The sequence below is a fragment of the Toxorhynchites rutilus genome, chromosome 1, assembly GCF_029784135.1.
Source record: "Toxorhynchites rutilus septentrionalis strain SRP chromosome 1, ASM2978413v1, whole genome shotgun sequence".
Lineage (NCBI taxonomy): Eukaryota > Metazoa > Arthropoda > Insecta > Diptera > Culicidae > Toxorhynchites > Toxorhynchites rutilus.
Genome location: NC_073744.1, coordinates 13,512,486 through 13,535,274, shown reverse-complemented (window position 1 = coordinate 13,535,274; position 22,789 = coordinate 13,512,486). Strand labels below are relative to the sequence as shown.

General features: G+C 37.4%; 2 protein-coding genes across 2 annotated transcripts; one reads left to right on the top strand and one right to left on the bottom strand.

Moving 5' to 3' along the window:
* Positions 1 to 5,749: 5,749 nt before the first annotated feature.
* On the top strand, positions 5,750 to 7,731 carry LOC129761720 (ADP-ribosylation factor-like protein 2-binding protein). Its single transcript, XM_055759458.1, has 2 exons — positions 5,750 to 6,028; positions 6,090 to 7,731. Exons 1-2 carry the CDS (start codon positions 5,927 to 5,929, stop codon positions 6,426 to 6,428), a joined length of 441 nt encoding a protein of 146 aa, XP_055615433.1. The 5' UTR covers positions 5,750 to 5,926; the 3' UTR covers positions 6,429 to 7,731.
* On the bottom strand, positions 6,441 to 11,134 carry LOC129761719 (nuclear pore complex protein Nup93-1). The gene is made up of 4 exons (XM_055759457.1): positions 10,682 to 11,134; positions 9,264 to 10,621; positions 6,696 to 7,501; positions 6,441 to 6,632 (listed from the first exon to the last, which is right to left on the bottom strand). Exons 1-4 carry the CDS (start codon positions 10,840 to 10,842, stop codon positions 6,513 to 6,515), a joined length of 2,445 nt encoding a protein of 814 aa, XP_055615432.1. The 5' UTR covers positions 10,843 to 11,134; the 3' UTR covers positions 6,441 to 6,512.
* Between the last annotated feature and the right edge of the window lie 11,655 nt (positions 11,135 to 22,789).

Here is a 22,789-nt window from a genome sequence, read left to right as displayed (position 1 = left end):
GGACTGTATCATTTCCTTGGCACTTCCTTCTGGATGGTTGCTGGTTCTCCGGTGGAATCAGGATGATGTTCTGCTGATAAACTCTAGCTAATGGTTTTGGCTTTTTACAACTTTTATTCACCTGGTTGAATACAAGGATTTGGATCTACTCTAGTTGTTTGTTGGATATGGAGTCAAAATGAAGGATAATGTGTACACTATTCGGCTATATACACACACGATGCTGGGATATTTCCTCTCTTTCTCTCCCGTTGCATTGGCTGGTGATAATGTCAAACGGGCAAAAGTTTCTGCTTTGTTCGCGTCACATCCCCAAAACTTTTCGTTTAGCTAGGAAAGCAGACATGTCAGGACATGAAATTAACTTCATAAGCTTCTACCAACATTCAATGTGAATCTGAAGCCAATTTTCCTAGTTAACAGCAAAAAAACGAAAAGGGGTTCGCAGATCAATTTTTATGCTAGAAACGGGTGTTCAATAAAAAATTAGAATTTCTTCAGTGATATAGTAAATAAAATATTTCAACCAATTCGGTTGTTAACGGTTGTTCTTCAAAAAAGGCAGTGCCAACATTCACAAAGGGGCCGTTCTCAGCCGTACGTCGCAACTAGATGGAGATGCTCTCGCAAGAGCGCTGGACGGCACTGACATCCATATTCCGGATCCTCGTGATCAGCTGCTTGGTGTTCGTGACTCGCCAATTATTCTTGTACACCAGGGCACTGAGGGAGCCGGAAAAGTCTTCGAGTCTTGTCTTGTTACGTACGGTATCTGTTTTTCCTGGAGGTACGTCAACGTCTTCTTGGCGTAATCGGAAGACGCCTTTTCCGGCCAGAAGACGTACTTCCAATCAGAATGATGCTCTTCTAAGAACAGAATCAGAATCTTCTCCACTCCTTCTGGTACACCTTCTGGTTGATGGTAAGTCCGCTCGGCTTGTTAAACCATGGCCTTGAAATCCCTTTGTCGTAGATTGCAATATACAGCATAACTTTCTTCTCAAACTTGTGCTTGTATTTGTACTTCACCCCGGGAGTGTGGACGCCTTGTCGCTGGTATAGTACCGGTCATTTCCGGGAATGTGGGACTTTGACAGCGGAAAATAACTCTTACCGTCCAGCACGAGCGACGTCCCGCGATAATTCTTCGTCATCCATTTCACGGTCGCTATCTACGCGTCCGTGTACTGTGGGGACCTAGTCTTCTTCCGACAGATGATGCCCTCCTGCTTGAAGGTTTTGTGGATGTAGGTATGGGAGCAGCGAAATTTTCTGCCGGCGTCACGCAAACTCGTACCGTCCTTGTTGTCGAACAGCTTTTTCAGAAATTCCTTCTTCTTTTTCGACACTATCTTCGCCGGACTGCCACTGCCGGTCTTCCGACAAACAGTGCTCACCGGCACATTTTTGTCCCGAAAGTGGTCTACAGTAAACTTTTTTCCTTGACTTTCACGCGTTTCGAAGAACCGTACAACGCGCTCGCAGAGTGCTTGTAGTTTCGACGCCATTTTTGAACGAACTGACAGCACCCGAGCAATCCGTTTCTAGGAATCCCAGAGAGCAATCCTCTCGATGAGAAAGAAATTTATGCTCTTTACTTTTTTTTACAGAAATGTATTGAAATCATTCTCATTTTTATTGAACACCCGTTATGTGTAACTATTAGTGTGTGAACTCCGATTTTAATATGCATACACTTGGTATATAAAGGGGATGTTTTAGAGACTTTGAATTGAAAAAAAATACAGATAAATGGAGTTAATAGTTTGAATGAATTTGATTTTTTCTTCATTCAAAAGACAATCCTTTGCCATTTTATTTGAATATGATTATAGACTTATGACTTCCTCGGCTGGGGCTGCTCTAAGTCTAGTCTAATTTGTATAGATAAGTATTTCCAAGTAGTATTGTACTGCTTTCTCAAAAACTAAAATCTTCTTAAAAATCTAGATATTTAAATTCCATTTTTTTTTAAATTCAAAAATTTAAAAATTTACACCTGTTCGCCCTTAGTCACAGGGTATCAAGACTAGAAAATTGATCCAGGATTGAAACAAAGATATGTTATTTTAATATGATCCAAAAAAGAATTTAAATTTGTAATTTTTGAGTAGGTTCTATGACGTAGCATTTTTTTGAAAATCGCAGAGGGTCGGGACAGCCAGTTAATTTGACGTGGAAACGCTCTTTTACAAACTCTCTGAAACTCTCACCTTATTTCCCGCTTGTAAAGTCTTAGCTGAAATATGGAGTTTTGTATTGCGTTGTATTTTGTTTGTATTATGTTGACGACAACCGCCAGCTCTGATACCGTGGCTGGACGGAGATGCAGTTGAACAAAAAAATAGAGATTGAAAATGAACCTTCTTTCCTTTGATAGATCTTTCGCAGAAAGGTCACTACGGATCGAATAACTAGAATAACTAGAATCATCAGTGATCACAGATCTTTTTAACATATCATTCAATTTGTTGAATTACTTCTTTTGACATGGGACTACGTCTAACCGGAGTATATGAGGGGTAAAATGAAAACCTTAACACAGAACATACAGGAAAAAATGAAATATTTCGAATGCTTATAACTCGAACATTCCTTACTGGATCGGAAAGACGTTTGTATTAATTGATTGGGAATATTTCTACGCATATATCGCAATTATTACAATGTTATTTTTCATTAGATAAACAATTGATTCAATGTAAAATGTTACCCGTTATCTAAATGCCCTAACTGCATCGTTTTGATTGGTTCGATTTACGGTTTCCCCAACCCAGCCATCATAACCAAGCAGCCTTAGGGAAACCGGCATAGCAAAAACATGAAAGTATGGGGACTTTCGTTCTCACTGAAATGTGTTCCCTAACACAGACTTCAAAACCAAGCAGTGTTGGAGAAATCAGCATCGCAAATACATGAAATTTTCGTTCCGACAGAAATGTGTTTCCCTAACACAGACTTCAGAACCAAGGTGTCTGGGGGAACTGGCATTGCAAATACATGCAAGTCGGGAGCTTTTTCGCTCCGGTTGAAATGTGTTTGCGCAACACAGACTTCAGAACCATGGTGTCTGAGGAAATTGGCATTGCAAATTCATGCAGGTCGGGGGTATTTTTGTTCCGACTGTAATGTGTTTACTTAACACAGACTTCAAAACCAAGGTGTCTGGGGAAATCGGCTTTGCAAATAAATGCAAACTGCGAGTACTTTTGTACTTGCTTGCCTTTGTGCAGACTAGAATATGTTTCCTTAATACAGTCTTCTAAACTCAGGAACTTGGGAAAATCGTGCAGACATTAGAGGCGAATGAACTGTTAAGTTTATAGTCTCTATAGTATAAAAAGTAGAAGTTTAAGGGGGTATTATAGTGTAGAGATACGAAATTCGGACGTTTTTTCGAGCTCCGTGAAAATAAAACAAACAATATCTTTACTATCTGTTATACCATTATTTGTTCATCTATCTTTCAACAATAAAACAAAAATTGAACGGAGAAAAATCATTCATAACTAGAATAGTTAAGAGCTGATGAAGTGAGAGGGTTCAAAAAAGTTGTGTCATGGCATACACGATTCCAGCCCTTCTGGTTATCTGAAACAAAAAACAATCGAACAAGTTCTGAATCAGTATAGATGCCGCTATCGCATGAACCTCGGACAAGTCAAAAACAGCTTTTTTGACAAAATGGTGGGCAACAAAATGCGGCTTAAAACGTTTTTTTACTTTTCCAGATTTAAAATAGTAAAATTTTAAAAATATTAAGTTTTAGAAGTTCATGCGATAGAGAGATGCCTGCACATTGTACTCATATAAATTTGACATGAATCGGTTCGGTAGAACTTGAGATATCGTGTACGCCAGTTTGAAAAAAAAACTAGTTTCGAGAAAAACGCGTTTGAAGTTCATTGTTATGGCAATACCAGGTTAAATACCACATCACTAAAATGGCTCTAACTCGGTAAATAATACGATTTTCGATAAGTCCTTTTTAGGGTATATTCTTGTATGCCTAAACTACAGAAACATAAAGGATTTTTTTTTTCAAATTTCTAGACTAGAATACTCCCTTAAGTGTTTGATTCATGCAAGCCGGGGTAATTCTGCACCCGTATGTTTTTTTGCACTCCGAATAGTGTTTTCCTAACACGGATTACAAAAGCGGGTACGAACACAACGCTTTGGTTTAGTTATTCAAGATTGCATTGAACGATATGCCTTCATATCTTCTGCTCACTGAATTTCTACGCATACCATTTGATGGTTAGGTAAAATATGGTTAACCATTTGCTGCGATAACACTTATTGATCAAACAATATTCGTTCGATGTACATGTCAAAATCGAAACTGAGTGCCTGAAATCCATCAAATCGAGCAAATTCGCGGTTCGAGAAGTACGTAAACTTGAGAGATGCAAACTTCAGAGAGAAATGTGAAATAAAATATTCGTTTGATAACCCTTCCATTCTTTTAACTTTTAACGAAGCACATAATCTATCACAATACATGAATTGACCTTACATGGCATTTATTCATTCTCTTTACTCACAAAACAAAAAAGCATTTTTTGTTTTCATTAATAAAAAATAAAATGAAACAAACTTAAAATTGAATATTGGCGCTATCCTATTATTTCCTTGATTTTTTTTTTAATGAGGAAACATGGAAGAATGTCCACGTGGACAACAGTGAGAGAGGTACAGTCAATGTCTACGCTTAATTACGGAGGGAGAGGGGGAGTCTCAAGTGACTTTTTCTGTTCACATGGTATGGGGCACCTTTCTAGAAGACGACACAATTAACATTCTTTGTGTCCTCAGGTATTACTTTAACCAAAAAACTAAGTATCAAAAATTTGTAAAATGTTTTTTAAAAACTTTTTTTTATCAACAAAAGCCGTGAAATGATTTATTTTAAAGTACACCTATCCCTCGGTTTACTTTGAAGGTAGGTTCCCGATAAAACCGTGTAGAATGAAATCTCCGATTTTACTATGTAAAACCGTGTAAAACGAAATAAACTCTCGATATATGCTCAATTTAATCATTTATTCAAGTAAAACAATTATAAAAATCTACTTATGGAATTCATTATAAATTCTAGCTACAAATAAAACAAAGAATTCTTCAAGAACCTAAATTGTAATAAGTTTATTCGCTATCACCAATTTTAGAAATCCCCAGTCTTTTTATTCTGATTAGTATAACGTCATCCCTATCACTTGAGCATTTCTGATGCGATTCAGGTTCAACAGTCGACGAATTCGGGAAGATCTCAGATTCGACTTCAGATTTAGTGATAAAAGATTCAATTAACAGCTGCGTAGATTTGTTTTGCTTTATTTATCATAAAATTTATTAAAAAGATTTTCAGCCGAAAGCCTCAACTTTCCTTTACTTTTCATTTTTGTAGATATTCCGGGGATTCTAAGAGTTTGAAAAATTGACACAAATCACACATCAAGACTCCAAAAATGCTAGTAAATTGATAACCTGCCAATTCTGGAACATAAAATCGCACTCGTAGTCAAAACTATGATCCTTTTTTCTTGTGTTCATATGAACTACATATATACATTCTTCAAGTTTTTCAAAATTTGTTATTTTATAAACCGTGCAAAAGCGAAATCGTGTAAAACAAGTACCGTGTAAATAGGGGGATAAGTGTATTTTTACCGGTAATTTACCGTTTTTTACCGATAATGCAATTTTCATTACCAAATAACTGTTATTGAAATTTTGGAACGGTAATGCAATTCCTACGTCCCACCTGTTACATGTTGCCATGGGAACGTTTTCCCATGGTTTCTCTGTGACAAACAAATTATTATGACAACCACTAGCAGTAGTATTTTGTAACGCGAGACCTTGGTGTTTGCTTCTTTTTTTTTGGGAAACCGTAAAACCCAGTTGAACCAGAGCTCTAGATATGGATTCTGAGGAAACTCTCGTTAAACGACAACATTCCACCGAATATTTCGACACTGTGATCGGACACATCGAAGATATTGTGATCGGGGACGAGTTTCAGGTATTTCGAATAAAATTCTCTATGCCTAGGACTGTGGATTGTGACGGTTTCTTCCGCGCAGACAATGGTCAATCAGTTCATGGACTGCTACTATCATCTGTTCGAGCAGGGCGAGGAAAACAAAATTATTTACACGGAAGTCTTCCAAAAGTATACCAATCTGATCGAGACATTCATCGTGGAGAGCTTGAACGAGAAGATGAACTACTTCGATATGGATTTATTTGCCCTGGAGTTGGAAAACAAAAAGTCCCAGCTAGATGGGGAAATTTTCGAGTTGCTGTCCACGTTGACCGACTTTCTTGCCTTCAAGGATATGGTGTTGGATTACAAAGCATTCAAGGAGGGAGTGTATGACGACTTGAATAAGGATTTCAGCGTTACCAGTCTGCAAAAGTGAATCACTCGCATCTTATGATTATTTTCGACAATTTATTTACTCCTAGTTTAGAGCATAATGGTTCAGAATAAATCAGACGTAACTTTAGTGCATGAGAATTTCCGTCTGCACCAAGCGATTGTTGGTATCACCGGGCATTCGGTATGGAACGGTCGCAGCCATGTTGGTGAGGGCCTTCGCTTGGTCTCGGAGGTAACCCAATTGCTGTAAGACAGAGCCGGATCATTATATAACTCTTCGTAGAGTCACCATCATGCGAATACGAACCTTCTCTCTGCCAGAATCATCATATTTGACAACGTCTTTCCCCTTTAGAGCTTTGTACTTGTTGTATGCAATATCCATGGTAGCCAGCAGTAAGTCAGGAATAACTTTACATACTTCTCCTCCAAGGCGTTTGAAGTTGTGCACGCAAGCCTCCAAGTCCAGCATTTTCAAGGGCACCAACTTAATCCGCTCCAGCACCTCCAATGCGGGCTGATAATTTTTGTTGTGATAGTGATCGAAAAAGATAACCAATTCCTTCAACAAATTAAACGTCGACCAAGTTTGCGGGTCACAATTTTTCTCGGCCCCCGCATACCGTTCGGTGAATTCCAGCGCACACCGCTGCAAACGCTCCCGCAGCGAGCCCGGTTTGTTGGGCTGATGAACAACTTGGGACAGCAAGATGGAAGAATAACGCAGCGCTTGCTCGTGATTGCCGGCCAGATCGAACAGCTTGATGGCATCCTCGAACATACCCTTCTTCACGAACTCCTCCGCAATCATCTCGCAAGCCATTCTAGCGTCAATGCTGCTGTTTTCGAACTGATCGATAAGTCCCCGGGACCGGATTCCATCGCGCTGCATTTTGCCAAATAGCAAATCAAAGTCGCGACATTCGATAGCCAAATCCGACACGCAAACCAGAAACAAATTGCGCCCCTCGGTGTCCTTCAGGTTGCGCAGGAAGAAGAAATACTGCAGGGCCTCAGCTGGATCGGTGATTTCGAACTTTTTCACATACAACATAATGAGTCGCGCGATGTTCAACCTCCGCATCGGTTGGGGATCTTCAATGTCGACGGATACTGGAAATTAATTTCGAAATGATTATTATGGCACGTTTACATTAGGGAGATCTATAGCTATCCGCGTTGACGGCATTGAGCTTCGTATTACGAAATGGGGAAGTAGGCATGACAATATGGGTTTGCAAAAGAAATGAACACACTTTCAAAATTAAAAATTATAAATGAAAGTTATTTTTCCCAAATCAAATTAGTACTCTATGTAAATAAAAATCACTTTTGCTTGTAAGTAGTGAAAAAATATCACACAAAAATTATTTCTATATTTCTATATTTTAATGGTGGGTTTTGGTCTGAAAATTCATAGAAAATAGTTTAAATTAGAATCAGAACAACGCACTTCTAGTAGGTAAATAACGCCGAAAAAACAGGAAGTGGGTTATATTTGTGGTATAACCGCAAGATTGAAGTAGGACTATCGTTGATTTAATGATCATTTGTTTGAAGTTGAATCTAAATCCATTCTGAATGAATGAATAAATGAATATTTGGGGGACTTCGAAAACGAGAGTGTTAAGTTGGAGGCACAAGGTTTTATGCATCCAATATTGGATACGAAAATATTCTACTAATGGGGAAGAATAATCTACAGAAACTTTCCTGTTAATTGCACTTGATTGAAAAATCACAAAACGAAATGCATTTGATCGCAGACATTAAAAGAAACCCTTTCTCTTGAATGTAATTTTAAATTCCAATGGGAACTGGCAAATTATTTTTCAGCAACGATAACATTTTTTCGGAATCTTCTCGATGCTCGACGCCCGCCAGTGGTTAATGCCAACTCGATAACCACCAAACACCCAAACCCCCGGCATGATTATGTGGGACGCTAACCACTCGGCCACGGGAGCACAACCACTTCAACTATTGCACAAATATTATGCCAGCAAAATTCATTCAATTCTTGTGCTAATCAAACACTCTAGACGGCACCGGCAACAAAATACCAGCGCAGATAAGCATTACCCACTCGCCAATCACCCAGCAGCAAAATGCTTCGAGCGTGGAAGTGAACCCATCGGCAACATGTGCCAACATAAACAAGTGTCCAAGTCCGAAAAGTCTCGAACCATCGCCACACAGTTCCTTTGCATCAAGTTCCGAGTTTCTGCTTCTCAAATAATCGACTTCATTTGTTGAAATTTTATTTGATGGGGATAGATGAACAAAACAAAACTTTTTTGTCATTATTACAAGATTTGAACATACAATAACAATACGAAAGCAACCCGATTACTGATAAATCCCGAAAGCTGGATCGATATTGAGCCGATATTCTGCTATAAATTTTGACACTTGTATTTACCATTTACTCACGTAGAATGTACGAAAAGTTAGTACGGTACGGAAAATGACTGTCCAATCGGTACTAGTCACTTTAAAACTTGTTATATAGATACTAATTATTTCTCTCGGTGTATTGATGATTATAGATCCGTGATGCATTGGAGTACCCCTCGACAATTTTGTTGTTAATGCTATATTTGACGTTTAACTGATTTATAACTGGGCTATAGCCCCGTTAGCGAGCGCCCCGTTAGAGAAATCACTAAAGTTGGAAGCAGTTCTACTTTAGGTGAATAAATTCACCTACAATATGAATATATTCATTATATAAGTTCGCGCTAGTGTAAACGATTTCTATAATTCTAGTGTAAGCGATTTCTATAAATCTCATCATGTTTCTTCACATGAATATATCCCTAGTCTAAACCCACTGTTCTGCACAATCATATTAATCCGAAGTACATATACTCACGCAACGGTTCCTGCAGATTTCTGGGTCCCCCAATCATGTGCAGTTCGCTCAAGGCCAACGCAATATGAACCGCGTGGGCTCGGTACTTTTCGAAACGAGCCAAAAACTCGACGCCCGCTTCGAACTGACCGGTCAGCGCAAGTACCTGATAGTAGAGATGGGGTTGTTCGTTCGCGTTGAAATGCTTCTCCCCGTACTGTTCGAGAATCATAGCCTGCAATCCGGAGTACGTCAAATGTTCCGAGTTATCGCTCGATTCGGGCCGTATCAAAGACAGTTGAATCCAGAGAAAATCGTCCGAGCTCTTGGCCACTTCCGGGTGTTGCTCTTGAATGTCACAGCATCCGATGATGCAGTAAACGGCTCGTTTGTATGGATCGATAGCGTTCCGGATCTGTCGCTTGTACTGCATTCGAATCTGCAGCTCCAGCTTGGGATTTATCTTCTGGGTTGGATTTCTACACTTCTCCTCCAGAACCGTTATGAAATCATCGTGACCCGGACCGGCCAATTGCATACACTTCAAAGCGGACGATATATCTCCGCATCGCAAACAGTAATAGACCATAGGCCAGAGAGGTTTCCCATCCACATGTCCATCCTGTAGTCCAATGAAGCTGGAGTTGTTCTGATTGGCAAATTTCAATCCCACAAACGATCCCACCAGATTCAGAATGCTTGGAATTCCACCCCGCTGGGCATCGCGCAAATGCTCCGAGATAACGGTTTGCATAAACAACTTGTAACGATTCTCCAGATACCGTTTGGCTTGATCGATAAACTGCGTCTGGGTGTAGCGTACCCTCAGCGGATCCTGTGTTCTTGGGCTAGGAGTCACATTCGTCATATACTTCATAATCTCCCAAATATCGTTCACCTTTGAATCGTTGAAACTCTCCGCAACGTGAGCAAATCGTTGCACCAGGGAAGGTCTCATCGCGCCTTCGCTGATCAGCTTGTTGTACTCGTAAACCTCTCTGGCGTAGGCCATTTCCTGATTGTTCAGCGACGAGCGGCCCCCAAATGTGCTCTCATTCAGGATTGTCGGTTCCGGACCCTTGCGGATGTCGATCCAGTTCTGCGACGGACCAATCAATGCATTCATCAGCTTTACCTTTTCCAGCTTCCAATCGTTCATCGTATGCTCCCATTTTTGATTCTGAGCCGCTTGGTAAGAATTTTTGTGCACTTCCTCGATCACCGATAGGATGGCGTTCTCCTTCTCGTTCCTCAGGAAGCTCTGAATGTCAGTCGTGGAAATTGGATCTAGTGGTTCAAAGGTTTTTCTCGAGCTTAGTGTTTCTAGTTTCTGGGAAATTTTGGGCAAATCTATTCCTTTGTGTCCCAACAGAATATGTCTGAAAAGCATGACCAACATAATTTTCAGTTTAGGCGTTCAAGAAGTGGTTTCAACTCACGCTTGCATATCCTGCGCTCCAGTTTGTGATACTCGAGAATGCAGCTCCTGGGTGGCTTGCAGGACCTGTGGGAGTGTTCTTTCCACTCTGGGCAAATCATCCGATACCTGCGTCTCATGTGTCAGCTTTTGAGCCTGCTGTAGAAGGGCGCTGAAGTCCATCTTGATGGGTGGACTCTAACCTCAATGCGATGGAGGTCGATGTGTGAAATTACTAACAAAACTGCGGGTTTTCAAGCGAATAGTACGCTTTCCAGCTTGTACGTACTTCAACTAAATTTAATCTAAACTGAATACAGCTTTCTACGTCCGGTTGGGATCTGATTTACACTATTTCACAAATAAATTTAGTATTCTCGCTTCCGGAGCGGCGCTTTTCGGCGGCAATGTTTACGTTTGGCTGGAGATGGATTCTACAATGTATGGAAGTTGCCGGTAGAAGCTGTCACTGGCAAATGAATCGGCAGGTCTGGAAAATAAAACCTTTTCAGTTGGGTTGGTAACTAATTCGCGACATAGGAGGTACGCTGTCGCCATCTAGCGGATGTTATGAATATATGAGGAAAAAGTAAACAAACCGTGTGTTTTTCAACTGTACTTTGAGTGCTATTTTTTCTAGAATTCGTTAGTAGTTTATAAAAATAAAGAACACGTAGTGATAGAGTAGTTAATATTTTCGGATCACTAAGAACTAAAAAAAATATTTTACTAGAGCTTGTGCTCTTTTATTCACGCTTGCTTAAAGACTAAAATACAATTTGATCTTAAGCTCTAAAGTCAGCTCGCGTGCTGTGTTTATCTTTTCGGGTGGCCTGATTTCTGTCCTTGAAATAATGCTGACCGGCGGCTAGCTCATATCGTTGTTTTGATGAGTTATTATGTTTATGCTGGCGAGCTCCGTTCTCGCGATATCGGTTATGGCTGCTGCTAACTCCTTGTTTATGTTTACGTTTGGGCTGTCGCTAACTCCTCCCCTCTTAAATGATTTTGTCCTCAAAATTTGCTTGTCGTGCGATATGGAGTTGGAGTGTTTATGAATTCTTCGATTTCTCGTTTTCGTTCCTCTGATAAGTTGTTTGATGTTTTTGTTTCTGTTAAATTGATTTCCTCTTTGTCTGAATCTGGATCTTTGATGCTCAGCTGAATGTTTGTATTAGATTTCCAAGAGTGTAAGCAGAAAATGGCTATGGCTATGGCTGCGACAATTATCAACGTCATTCCGAATGATCCAAAAATATTTATTTTCCATTGCAAGGAATTATTTTGTAAATGAAGAATTTACAATTTATCTCGGTGTTCATGTGTCAAATTTTGAAGGTATTCTACTGGTGGTTCATCAATGGTACTTATTTCATGAACAAGTAATCATGTAGTTGGCTGATAAGATTTGCCGGTGAATTCATAATTAGTGTATGTTTCTCCATTAATGTAGAGATTGCAGTTGTGAAATTGTAAGAGAAATGATCCATTGAGAAATCTATAACTTCATAACTTCATAATTAATTCGTTTGATGAGTCCTTTCGTGTAAACTTTTTCAAAGATACATGTTGAATGTCTTCCTCTAACGAGATAATTGATGCATTCTGTTGTAGGTTCCAGGTTGCTGTTATCACAAATGAATTTACTTCCTCCTCTGTCTTCACATGGTCCTTTGACTTCGTATATATGGGTTGAATTTTGTATTATGTAATTTTGTTTGACTGTTATACGTTTTTGATTCCTTATCACGGAGTCAATGTAATTGTATTGAAATTCATTTGGGCTTACATGAGGTACTTTCAAAATGTACATGATGTGTGAATTATTAATTGCAACTTGTACTTGTGATTGTGACAGGAGCTCTTCAAATGACGATATGTATATGTCTCGACTTTCTAGAAATGTACCGATTAGGTGAAAATCTTGAATGGATAGCAATTTACTGCTTGGGATGCCATGTTTTGCCATAAGTACTGCCTCTTCAATTGTTTCCACTTGGTCTTGAAGTGAATCCAAGTTAGAGAGTATAATTAGTTGATTTATTTCTGCCGAGTGATTTTTCATTCTTTCTGTTTCTAGGGTTAACACCTGGTTTGCAATTTTTGTGACTTCGAGTAATCGTTCTTCAATTTTTTTGTTGATTAATATCTGTTCGTTATTCTGACCGATGAGGGAGTTCATTGATGAGTTAATTATGCGGAGATCTTCAGCATCAGGGTTTCCGGCGATCCACTTCCAAACAGTGCCTATGGTGTCCCATCGTTTGTGTCTTCTTTTGAAAGGTTTTATTTTCAAATATGTTTCTAATAATTTATAATGTTTTATTTGTATCAATTCGTATAATGCATTGTTAGATTATTTGTTTTGGATTTCTTGATCGAGATTTTCAATCGTTGTTTCTATTTCATTTAGATTTATTGGGTGGGCAACTCTTACGTGACCTATCTTTATTTTTGCAATACCTAAAGGTATTATGGCCAGAGGATTATTGGTTAAATCATGTACTTGTAATAGTGAGTATGCTACAGGTACGCAGAGCGCGAGCCTGAAAAGATAGAAGATGATGTGGAGTGGTTAGTTTTATTTTACACATTTTCTGAGATTCGATTTATGAATTTTTCGTCCTAATTCATCAATTACAAAAGTTTCATGATCTTCTTTTATTTTTACCTTTTTAAATTGTGGGTCTCTTTTAGATACAGTATTTGTTTTTTCGTATGCGTAACAATTTTCTGGGAATTTTAAATATTTTGGAACTGTAATTTTATTATTTTTATTTTGATATATTTTAATTATTCGATCCAAATTTTCTTGTCTTTGTTTTGCAAAATCTGCGAATGACAGGTTGTCTCTGTTAACTCCAAGATATACATTTTTTGGGGTGTCATTTGTGAATGAATGAATTGTATTGTTGTATTTATGCACTGCTAATTGAATTAAATCATTCATTGGAAGATTCGGACTTGAGTTTCTGGTGCATCTCATGGTTGAATGTATGGTTGAATGTGCTCTTTCTTTTTGACCATTTGTTTCTGAATGGTTTACTGGGGTTTTATAAATTTGAATACCTAAATTTTTAATGTGTTGTTCTATTATTTCTGATGTAAATGTTCTTTCGTTGTCGATTACAATTGTACAAGGAATGTCCCAATCGAATAGTAATTCAATAAGGGCATCTTTAACATGTGCTATTGATCTGGATTTTATTGGCTTTATTTTAACAAATTTTGATAATTTATCTATTGAAGATAGATATAAAAAGTATTGATTATATATAAAAATATCAATATGCACTATTTCTCCTGGGTAATGTGGTATTGGTGTTTCTACTGGTAATATTTTTTGTGGATGTCTATCATATTTTTCCGTTTTACAAGTTTCACAATTTTTGATATAATTCATAGTTAGTTTATTCATTTTTGGAAAATAACATTTTTTTTATTAATTGAGCCACATTTTCTTTAGCATTTCTGTGTGCGTAATTATGGATCTCTGCAATTTTCTTAATTTGGTCATTCTTGTTAATGTCTTCTACAATTTTCTGTGCATATCTGGCTCGTACAAACTTTGGATCAAATACTTCTTTATAAATTTCTTGTATAACACCCATTATTGGTTCGCTTGTCATAATACCATTCATTATTTTCGGTACCAGAAACTCTTTAAGTTTTTGTGTTAGGAATTCTTTAGTAAAACGTGGTTCTGTGAAGATATGCCTTTTGAATTTTCCAAAGTTGATGGTGAGTTTATAGCTTGAATGATCATTAATTTTGAAGATGAGTTGATTTTGAAAAACGTTTATGGGTGATTCGGTGGATGGAATGTAACATTGATCATCATTGTCTGAAGAATGTATTGTAGGAGTTAGTGAATTTATTTGCACACGGGATAGTGCATCGGCAACAACATTTGCTTTTCCATTTTTGTAAAATATTTCGTAGTCATGTTCCTCAAGATAGGATTTCCATCTTTTCAATTTAGCATTTACGTTTTTTGGTGAAAGAGCAAATGTTAACGGCAGGTGATCTGTGTATATCTGTATTTTAGCTCCATATATAAAGCATCTCAGGGAATTCAATGCCCATACTATTGCAAGCATTTCTTTCTCATTAGTAACGTAATTTTCTTCCGTACGAGATAGAGTTCGCGATATGAAGGAAATGGGTCTTTCTCCATTCAAAGTTTGTTGAGAAAGAACAGCTCCAATTGCTGTGTTTGAAGCATCTGTGGTTAAGATGAAATGTTTTGAGAAATCTGGAAAAATTAGAACATCTTCTGACGTAAGAATATTTTTTAATGTTTCAAATGCATTTATTGCTTCATCATTTAATTTAATGGGAAAATTTTTTGATTCGTGTTTAGTTATTCGGCGGTGGCCATCCTCCCCTCTTAAAGGATTGTTAAGGGTTTTGCCAACTTTGCATAATCTTTGATAAATCGTCTATAATACCCTGACAATCCAAGAAACATTCGTAGTTCCTTGATGTTAGTAGGTTTTGGGTATTTTTTAATAGCTTCAACTTTCTTGGGATTTGGTTTTAAACCATTTTCGGAAACGATAAATCCTAAAAATTCAACTTCGTTCTTCAAAAATTCTGATTTATCTGGTTGTATCTTGAAATTAGCTTTTTTCAAAGTCTCTAGAACTTTTTGTAAATTTTCCAAATGTTCGTCGAGGGTTTTTCCGAAGATAATAATGTCATCTATATAAACATGACATATTTTTCCAATGTGTTCTCTGAGAACATCGTCCATTACTCTTTGAAAAATACTAGGTGCATTTTTTAATCCGAATGGTAAACGAATGAATTCGTATTTACCATTATTCACTGAAAAAGCGGTTTTCTCAATGTCTTTCTCATCCAAGGAAATTTGATGAAAACCTGAAGCCAAATCTAAAGTTGTGAAGTATTTATTGTTGCCAAGGTTTGCTAGAACCGTAGCTGTTTCGGGAATGGGATATTTGTCACTTATCGTTTGGGAATTTAGTTTTCTGTAATCGATTACTAGTCTGTACTTTTTTGTATTGTATGCGTCTTCTTTTTTTGGAACTATCCAAACTGGAGAATTATAGGGTGATTTAGATGGACGAATTATTCCATTTTTCAAAAGTTTTGTTATCTGATTTTCAACTTCTTGTTTCAAAGCTTGGGGATAGGGATAGGATTTTGAATATATGGGATCGTTATTGTTAGTTCGTATTTCTGCTTTGACTTTTGTGGTAAATGTTAGTTTTTCATCTGGGGGCTGGAATAAATCCTGAAAATGAGATAATACGTTAATTAATTTCTGCTTTTCATGTACCTGTAGGTGATCGTTTCTAATGTGGATCTTGTTGACTTCTTGTAATTGGTGCTGTAATAATGGAATTTCATATTTGTTATTGATTATTAATTTTTCTTTTGATGTATCAATGACTGCTTGCAGCTCCTTTAGCGTATCATGTCCGATTATGGCGTCAAATGTCCTTAGATTATGCATATGGAAAAATTTAATATTTATATTGGAATATGGTTTGAATAATTTTGCTTGTGAGTATTTGCTGATTTGGAGATCTCCTCCAACTGAAGAAACTGTGAATGGTTTTTTCACTTGATGTGAAATAACTGCATATTTCGGATGAATATAGTTTTTATTTGAGCCGGTATCGATTAAGATTTTCAATGGTTTTTTCAATTTTCCATAATACAAAAAGTAAGGCAGGGTAGATTTTATCCTAAAAAATTCAACTCTGCTGATTCATTTATTTCTTCGGTTTCAGATTCATTTTGTTCTTGTCTTTCTACTTGGTTAGTATAATTTTCAAAAGATTGACCTTCCGGATAACTTTCTTCTGTTAGGTAAGGGATTTGTTCAAAGTACTGTGGAATGTCAGGATTGTCATTATTCATTCTATATTCGTTTGTTTCAATATTAAATTGTCTCGGTCTCTTATTTGGGAATGGAGGTCTATTTGCATAATTTATTTGGCGTGATCGAATTGAATGATCTACTTCCATCGGTTCTACACCATTGTTGGGTTTTGGAACGAATGGATTATTCTGAAATTGGAATCTAGGTGGGGGTTGAGGATTTGGTTGTTGTGGTTTTGAATGCTGAAATTGGTTTGGTTTAAATATGTTCTGTTGTGGGAATCGGTTAAAATATTGGACAGGATAACGAGTTAGTTGCTGATGACCAAAATTTGATGCATGATTCGGTTTTGGAATGAAAGGTTGAGCTCTAGGCGGAATTCTAGGTGCTGGAATCGGTTCATGTCTTGGTCTTATCATGGTTTTTCTGTATTCTGTATTCTGGTACGTAATGCAGTATGCATACGCGTTCGCCAATGATTCTGGTTCATGATTCTTGAAAAATTTTCCAACATCACCACTTAGTCCTCGAATGAAAGCATCTATAGCTTTCCTATTATACATATCAATCATAGCCTTTGAGGCTTCCGGATGACTATATGCAGGATTTGTTTTAATTTGATTAGCGATTAAAGAAAGTAATTTATTTATTTCATCATAAAAGCATTCAAGTGTTTTTCCTGATTGAGTCGAATTCATCAACTGATAATCAAGAGTAGTCAAATCTCTCTTCTCACCATAATAGGTTAAAAGAGTTTTTTTGATTAAATTCCAATTGATATTGACATCGGAATTCACTAGTGCACTGTTCGCCTCGCCCTTTATTTTCCTTCGGACGGCTGTACAGATCGCGTAAAATTTATTTCTCTGATCTACGGTGCTGTTAGCATTGGGTTGATATGCTCTCACTAATGCATCAACATCTCGTATCCAGGCACTCAATTCATTTGATTGTCCATCAAAAACCGGAATTTCTTTAATTAAATCGGGAAGTTTTTCAATTGGGGATGGATCTGCAGGTGTTCCATCTGGATGCACATAAATCAAAACGGGGTCACTATAATCTGTTGCCGGAAATGCAATGTTCATGCTTTCCAGTACATTCAGTCTGTTCAAAATATCTTCTATTTGATGGGCCATTGTGAGGAAAAAAAAATTTTTTTTTGAACCTTATGATTTCTATATAATAATGAATTTTATTAGTTTTTGGTTTTCTGCACACTTTTTATAGTTGTCAAGGGCAACAAATTAAATCAAATCAAATCAAATAAGTTCACTTGTTTAATACTGTTTATTTATTTCACTTTATTATTAAAAACTTTATTTATTTATCTCACTTTTTAAACTACAAAAAATTAAAATTTCACTTACCAAACTAATCCAACCATCATGTGGGAACACCACACAATTGCGGGAGACGTACCTCCAATCAACAATCCTCTAACAGTGTTGATATTGGAAGGCTCTGGACGCGCGGCTGGGGCGTTGTCGACTCCTATTATTCCGAATCCTGTAGTGCCGGGTTGCACTTCGAGATGTCAGGATCCACGGGAACCCAGTTGCTAGCAATTAGTCCCGGTACGGCGGTTGCTTTCCTTTTTGTTCCAACTACACGTTTTCACTGCACTTTTCACTACTCAGGAGCCAGTCCGTACGGCTGCGTTAATTAAACGCGGTCGTAATTGCGAGTGTTAACTTTTTTGCGAGTGAAAACACTGAAACTGTCAGTTGTTGTAACACACTGAGTCTTCTTCAGGTATCTCAATTTTCACTCAATTAACACTTTTTCACTTAATGGGTCCCTATTCGGGCGCCAGTTAATATTTTCGGATCACTAAGAACTAAAAATAATATTTTACTAGAGCTTGTGCTCTTTTATTCACGCTTGCTTAAAGACTAAAATACAATTTGATCTTAAGCTCTAAAGTCAGCTCGCGTGCTGTGTTTATCTTTTCGGGTGGCCTGATTTCTGTCCTTGAAATAATGCTGACCGGCGGCTAGCTCATATCGTTGTTTTGATGAGTTATTATGTTTATGCTGGCGAGCTCCGTTCTCGCGATATCGGTTATGGCTGCTGCTAACTCCTTGTTTATGTTTACGTTTGGGCTGTCGCTAACTGAGTGAATCTTAGTAAAGCAGTTTTTACTTCAGGAACCGATTATTTATTGCATTAACATACAATACAGACTCGAATAAGAGTACCTCCTAAATATTTTCACCAGAACCTTTGAAAAGTGGACGAATTGCCTTTACAATAAGAAAATTCTTTTGTTAGTAATACTGAAAAAAATGATTATATCGCTGAACTTAACTGTCGCTCGATTTATGTAGTCGTTCAAGATTATAAATTAAGATATTAACCCAGAGTAGTATAACCTTTCATCGAAAACAGATGAACCTGATACCTCGAATAGTTTTAACCAAGGCGCGTAGAAGTATATCCTAAGGTGGGCCAACTTGCTAAAGCCACTCTTCAGCCATCTTGGAAGTCTACTGTGTTTTGTTTGTAAACAAAACACAATACGCTTGTGCCCAAGCTCGCTCGTGATCAGTCTGTCTCTTTCACACTTCAAGGAAAAAATTCCCCTTCTGCTTTCTTCCGTACTGTTTTCATATACCGCTCCCCTAACCATCTTAGTGATGAAACGGCCTCACCTAGTACCATAGACCCGTCTTGGTTTTAACGGCTCAGGATGAAGATTGAGCCATAGATAAACAACCGTACCTGAAATCTTCATATCAACGCGCTGCATTTATTTCCACCAGGTATGTAAAACTACCCTCGACGACCAAACGACTTCCTCCGGCAGTGAATTTAAAAATATCTCCTAGGCCCACAAATACATTGCATGTTACTTTTTCTCCCAATAATGGCTCCTGAAAAAAACGCGAAAAAAATCGTTACTAGACACTGTCACGATATTTTTATCACTTGTACAAAACTCGTTACACTTTTCCTTAGATTATTCATTTGATACGGATAATTTGATTTTCATTGATAATTTTGTTCTTGAAGCTGTGTTTATTTTCCCGCCGCAGAGAAAGTGTCATTTTCTACAACAACAAAAATATGTTTCTAATGTTACTATTGTATATATTTCAACCTAGTTAGCTCTTTAGAACATTATTCTTCCATTCAACGTTTACCATTATCAAAATCAATTCATTTGTGAAACTACTTGTTAAAATCCACCACTTTTTGCTTTGCGTTTTGATTATCTTTGCATTATATAAACTAGCTGTCAAATTCAGCTTCGATGTCCCGAATAGCGAATTAGTTTTTGTTCAGTTCCAACCTATACCCAGAAAATGGGTTACTAAAAAAAGCTACCAAATCTTTGGCAAGTATGGAAAAGTTCATTCGCTCATTTCTCCACACCTAATTACAAATCACTCTTGTATCTGCTTGGAATAATCATGGCGAAAAGAATGCAGCAAGTAATCGTGAGATTGCACGACGAATCATTCTACGCTCCCCGACGATCTTCATTTGAAACTGAAAGTGAACATAACAAAACAAAGAGTGGAAAACAACAGTCAATGAATGAATACTCCTTTGTAAAGATCGCACGAAACAAAATAACAAGTTATTTTCCCTTGTACTCTTTTCCTTGTCAGCATTCAAGTGCACATGAATCCACCTTCCGCTCTCCAATAACTTGCGTTTATATGGTCTTTTGCGTTGGCTTAGATCGTTTCATACTAGAAACAAAAAAATGTTTTTGCTATAGTGTACAGGAAACAACTCGATTTCAACTATCCTCCTATATTTTACTGCCGCGATCGAGGCTCAATGATTGCTATTTGAGTGAAAAACGAATGATATTCCAGAGATACTCGCTGGCTCAAGCAAAGGTTTCCAGTTTGATTCTATCATCATCTAACGTCATTCCGAGAGGCAAATGAGGGAATGCAAAAATTTCTGAGAATAGATGAGCGGAATCGAGACAGTATTTTTCCGTTCTAATTGAGAATGAACTTTGCGAAGAGGATAGGTGAATGTTTTCTGTCTCAAATAAAGTGAGGCATAAACGAAGAATAGAAGGGCGAATGAGTGTTGTAGAACGAATTTCGATGCGATTTTGCCCATACCTGATCTTTGGTAATGTAAACATTAGTAGAATGTACATATTTTCTATAAATATTACCAACTATATGTAAAATGAATGTCAGATGCAATACACATCCCTACCAACGATTGGTACATTTTACTACGCGGTGTCGGTAATTTTGACGATTGTCATTACTGGCACCCGCAAAGAAAATGTGAACAAAATATTATTATTCTAATTGCCACGCTGATAATTCAGTTGTGCGGCATAGAGGTGTGCAAATCAGCTCATCATGATGAACAGCTCTGATCATATCAGCTCATCTAAATGAGCTATTCTTTATGAACAGCTCTTCAGCTCAGTTGTCAGTGCCGACTTTCAATTTGGGTCCCAAACTCGATAGCCACGAAGCCAGTTTGAAAATGTTAAAATTCAAATGAAATTTTTCACACCATATTATTAATTACTTGAAACACGTATTCCAGACTATTATTTACAACAGACTCGGCGAGTATAACATTTCCGACATTTTTACTGAGGCTTTACATTACAATAGAAAGTTTTCTTCAAAAAAAAAAAAATCTTATGAGATTTTTGCACCGCCTGCAAACAAAGTGTTTTTCATTGAAATAGAATACTCATTTGATACACAGAAGTTAATTTTCATTAATAATTTGAATTTTAAAAACGTGTTCATTCTGCCTGAGAGCCAATTATTATTTTTGGCGCCCCCTAAACTGGTAAACAAAGCTCAATGCCGTCAACGCGAATATAACAGTTGAAAAGACGAGGGACAAATGAAACTAAACTGATGTCTTAACACGAAGAGCGAGAGACGGTCAGTTCATTTGAATCTTACAGCTCACACACTCTCTTCAATTCTACAGCTCTTTTCTCTCCTTCATCATCATCAAAGTGAGCTGAAGAGCTGTTTGATTTTTTTTGCGAGCTGTTCCGCGTCAACTCACTTCAAAGAGTCGATTCTTCGGAACAGCTCATGAGCGGATGGCACATCTCTAGTGCGGCACTACTTTTCGATATTGATTTCTTCACAGAAGAAGGTCGAATTAACCCAGATTCAGGACAGGTAAGTGACATTCTTGAAAATCAATTCAATTCATGTTCTTTTATCAACATTGATACATGTTGGACAAGCGAGCAACACTCATAACTCCGGAACGATTGTTTCTAGAGGAGTCCTCTCGGCTGCTCAGGTTTTCAAAAAACAGCTGCCCACTTCGAGATTGAAGTTCGATATAGATGAATAACTAAATACGTTGCCGGTTCGATTGGTTTTAGAGTGCTTCCGGTTATCTTTTCCCAAAGATAACTCTCCGCCGTCGCGAATGGAGTTCTATAACGTAATAATAAAATAAAATACGCTATGAATAACATATCTCCGGGACGATTGATTTTAGAGGAGTTTTCTCGGATACCTTCTCAGATTTCAACTGTGGGAAGCTCTTTCCACCATCGCCAATGGATTTTGATTGGAAAAAGCGATAAATAATAGAATATATAGCCGGTCTAATACATTGTACAGGTTTTCCTTTTCAGTTTACCTAAAAATAATCCTTGACGCATGTTGGACACATGAGATTTCCGGTTTTTCATTTCAAGGTGAAAACACCTTCGACCGATCGAACGAACAGAGATGCCAGGTTTGAAGATATGTCTTCATTTTGAAGACATTTGACTTACTGTGAAGACATTTGATTTTGTGAAAACATTTTGGAGACATTATGATATATGTGAAGACATTTCAATATGATAGCTTGTGTGAATTTTTGAGAGATACTATTTCCATTAAAATCTAACTATTGGCCGAAAATATCATCAACAGAAGTAGGGCTTTTGTCACTTGTTTGTTCTTAGTGTTCAAGCTGAAAATCTACAAGTATACAGAATTAATTCAACAACAAAGCGACTTTTACTTCGAATTCTGGAGAAATTCAAGCAGTCTGAACACATATTGTCTCTAGAAGACATTAGTTGATTTGCACTCGAGAATTATTATTTCGAAACTTTTGAAATTTAGTTAGCAGTTGCGGAATATATTCTTTGTTCACATTTATTGAAATAAACTTCAAAATCTTATATTAAGTTTAATGAAATGCGCTATATAACAGTGCCAATTAGAATAAACTTTGAATAAGCTATCAAACTCTGTTCAAAAGTAAATTGTGAAGTGTAGTTTCCTTCGATATGATTGTGAAGACATATGA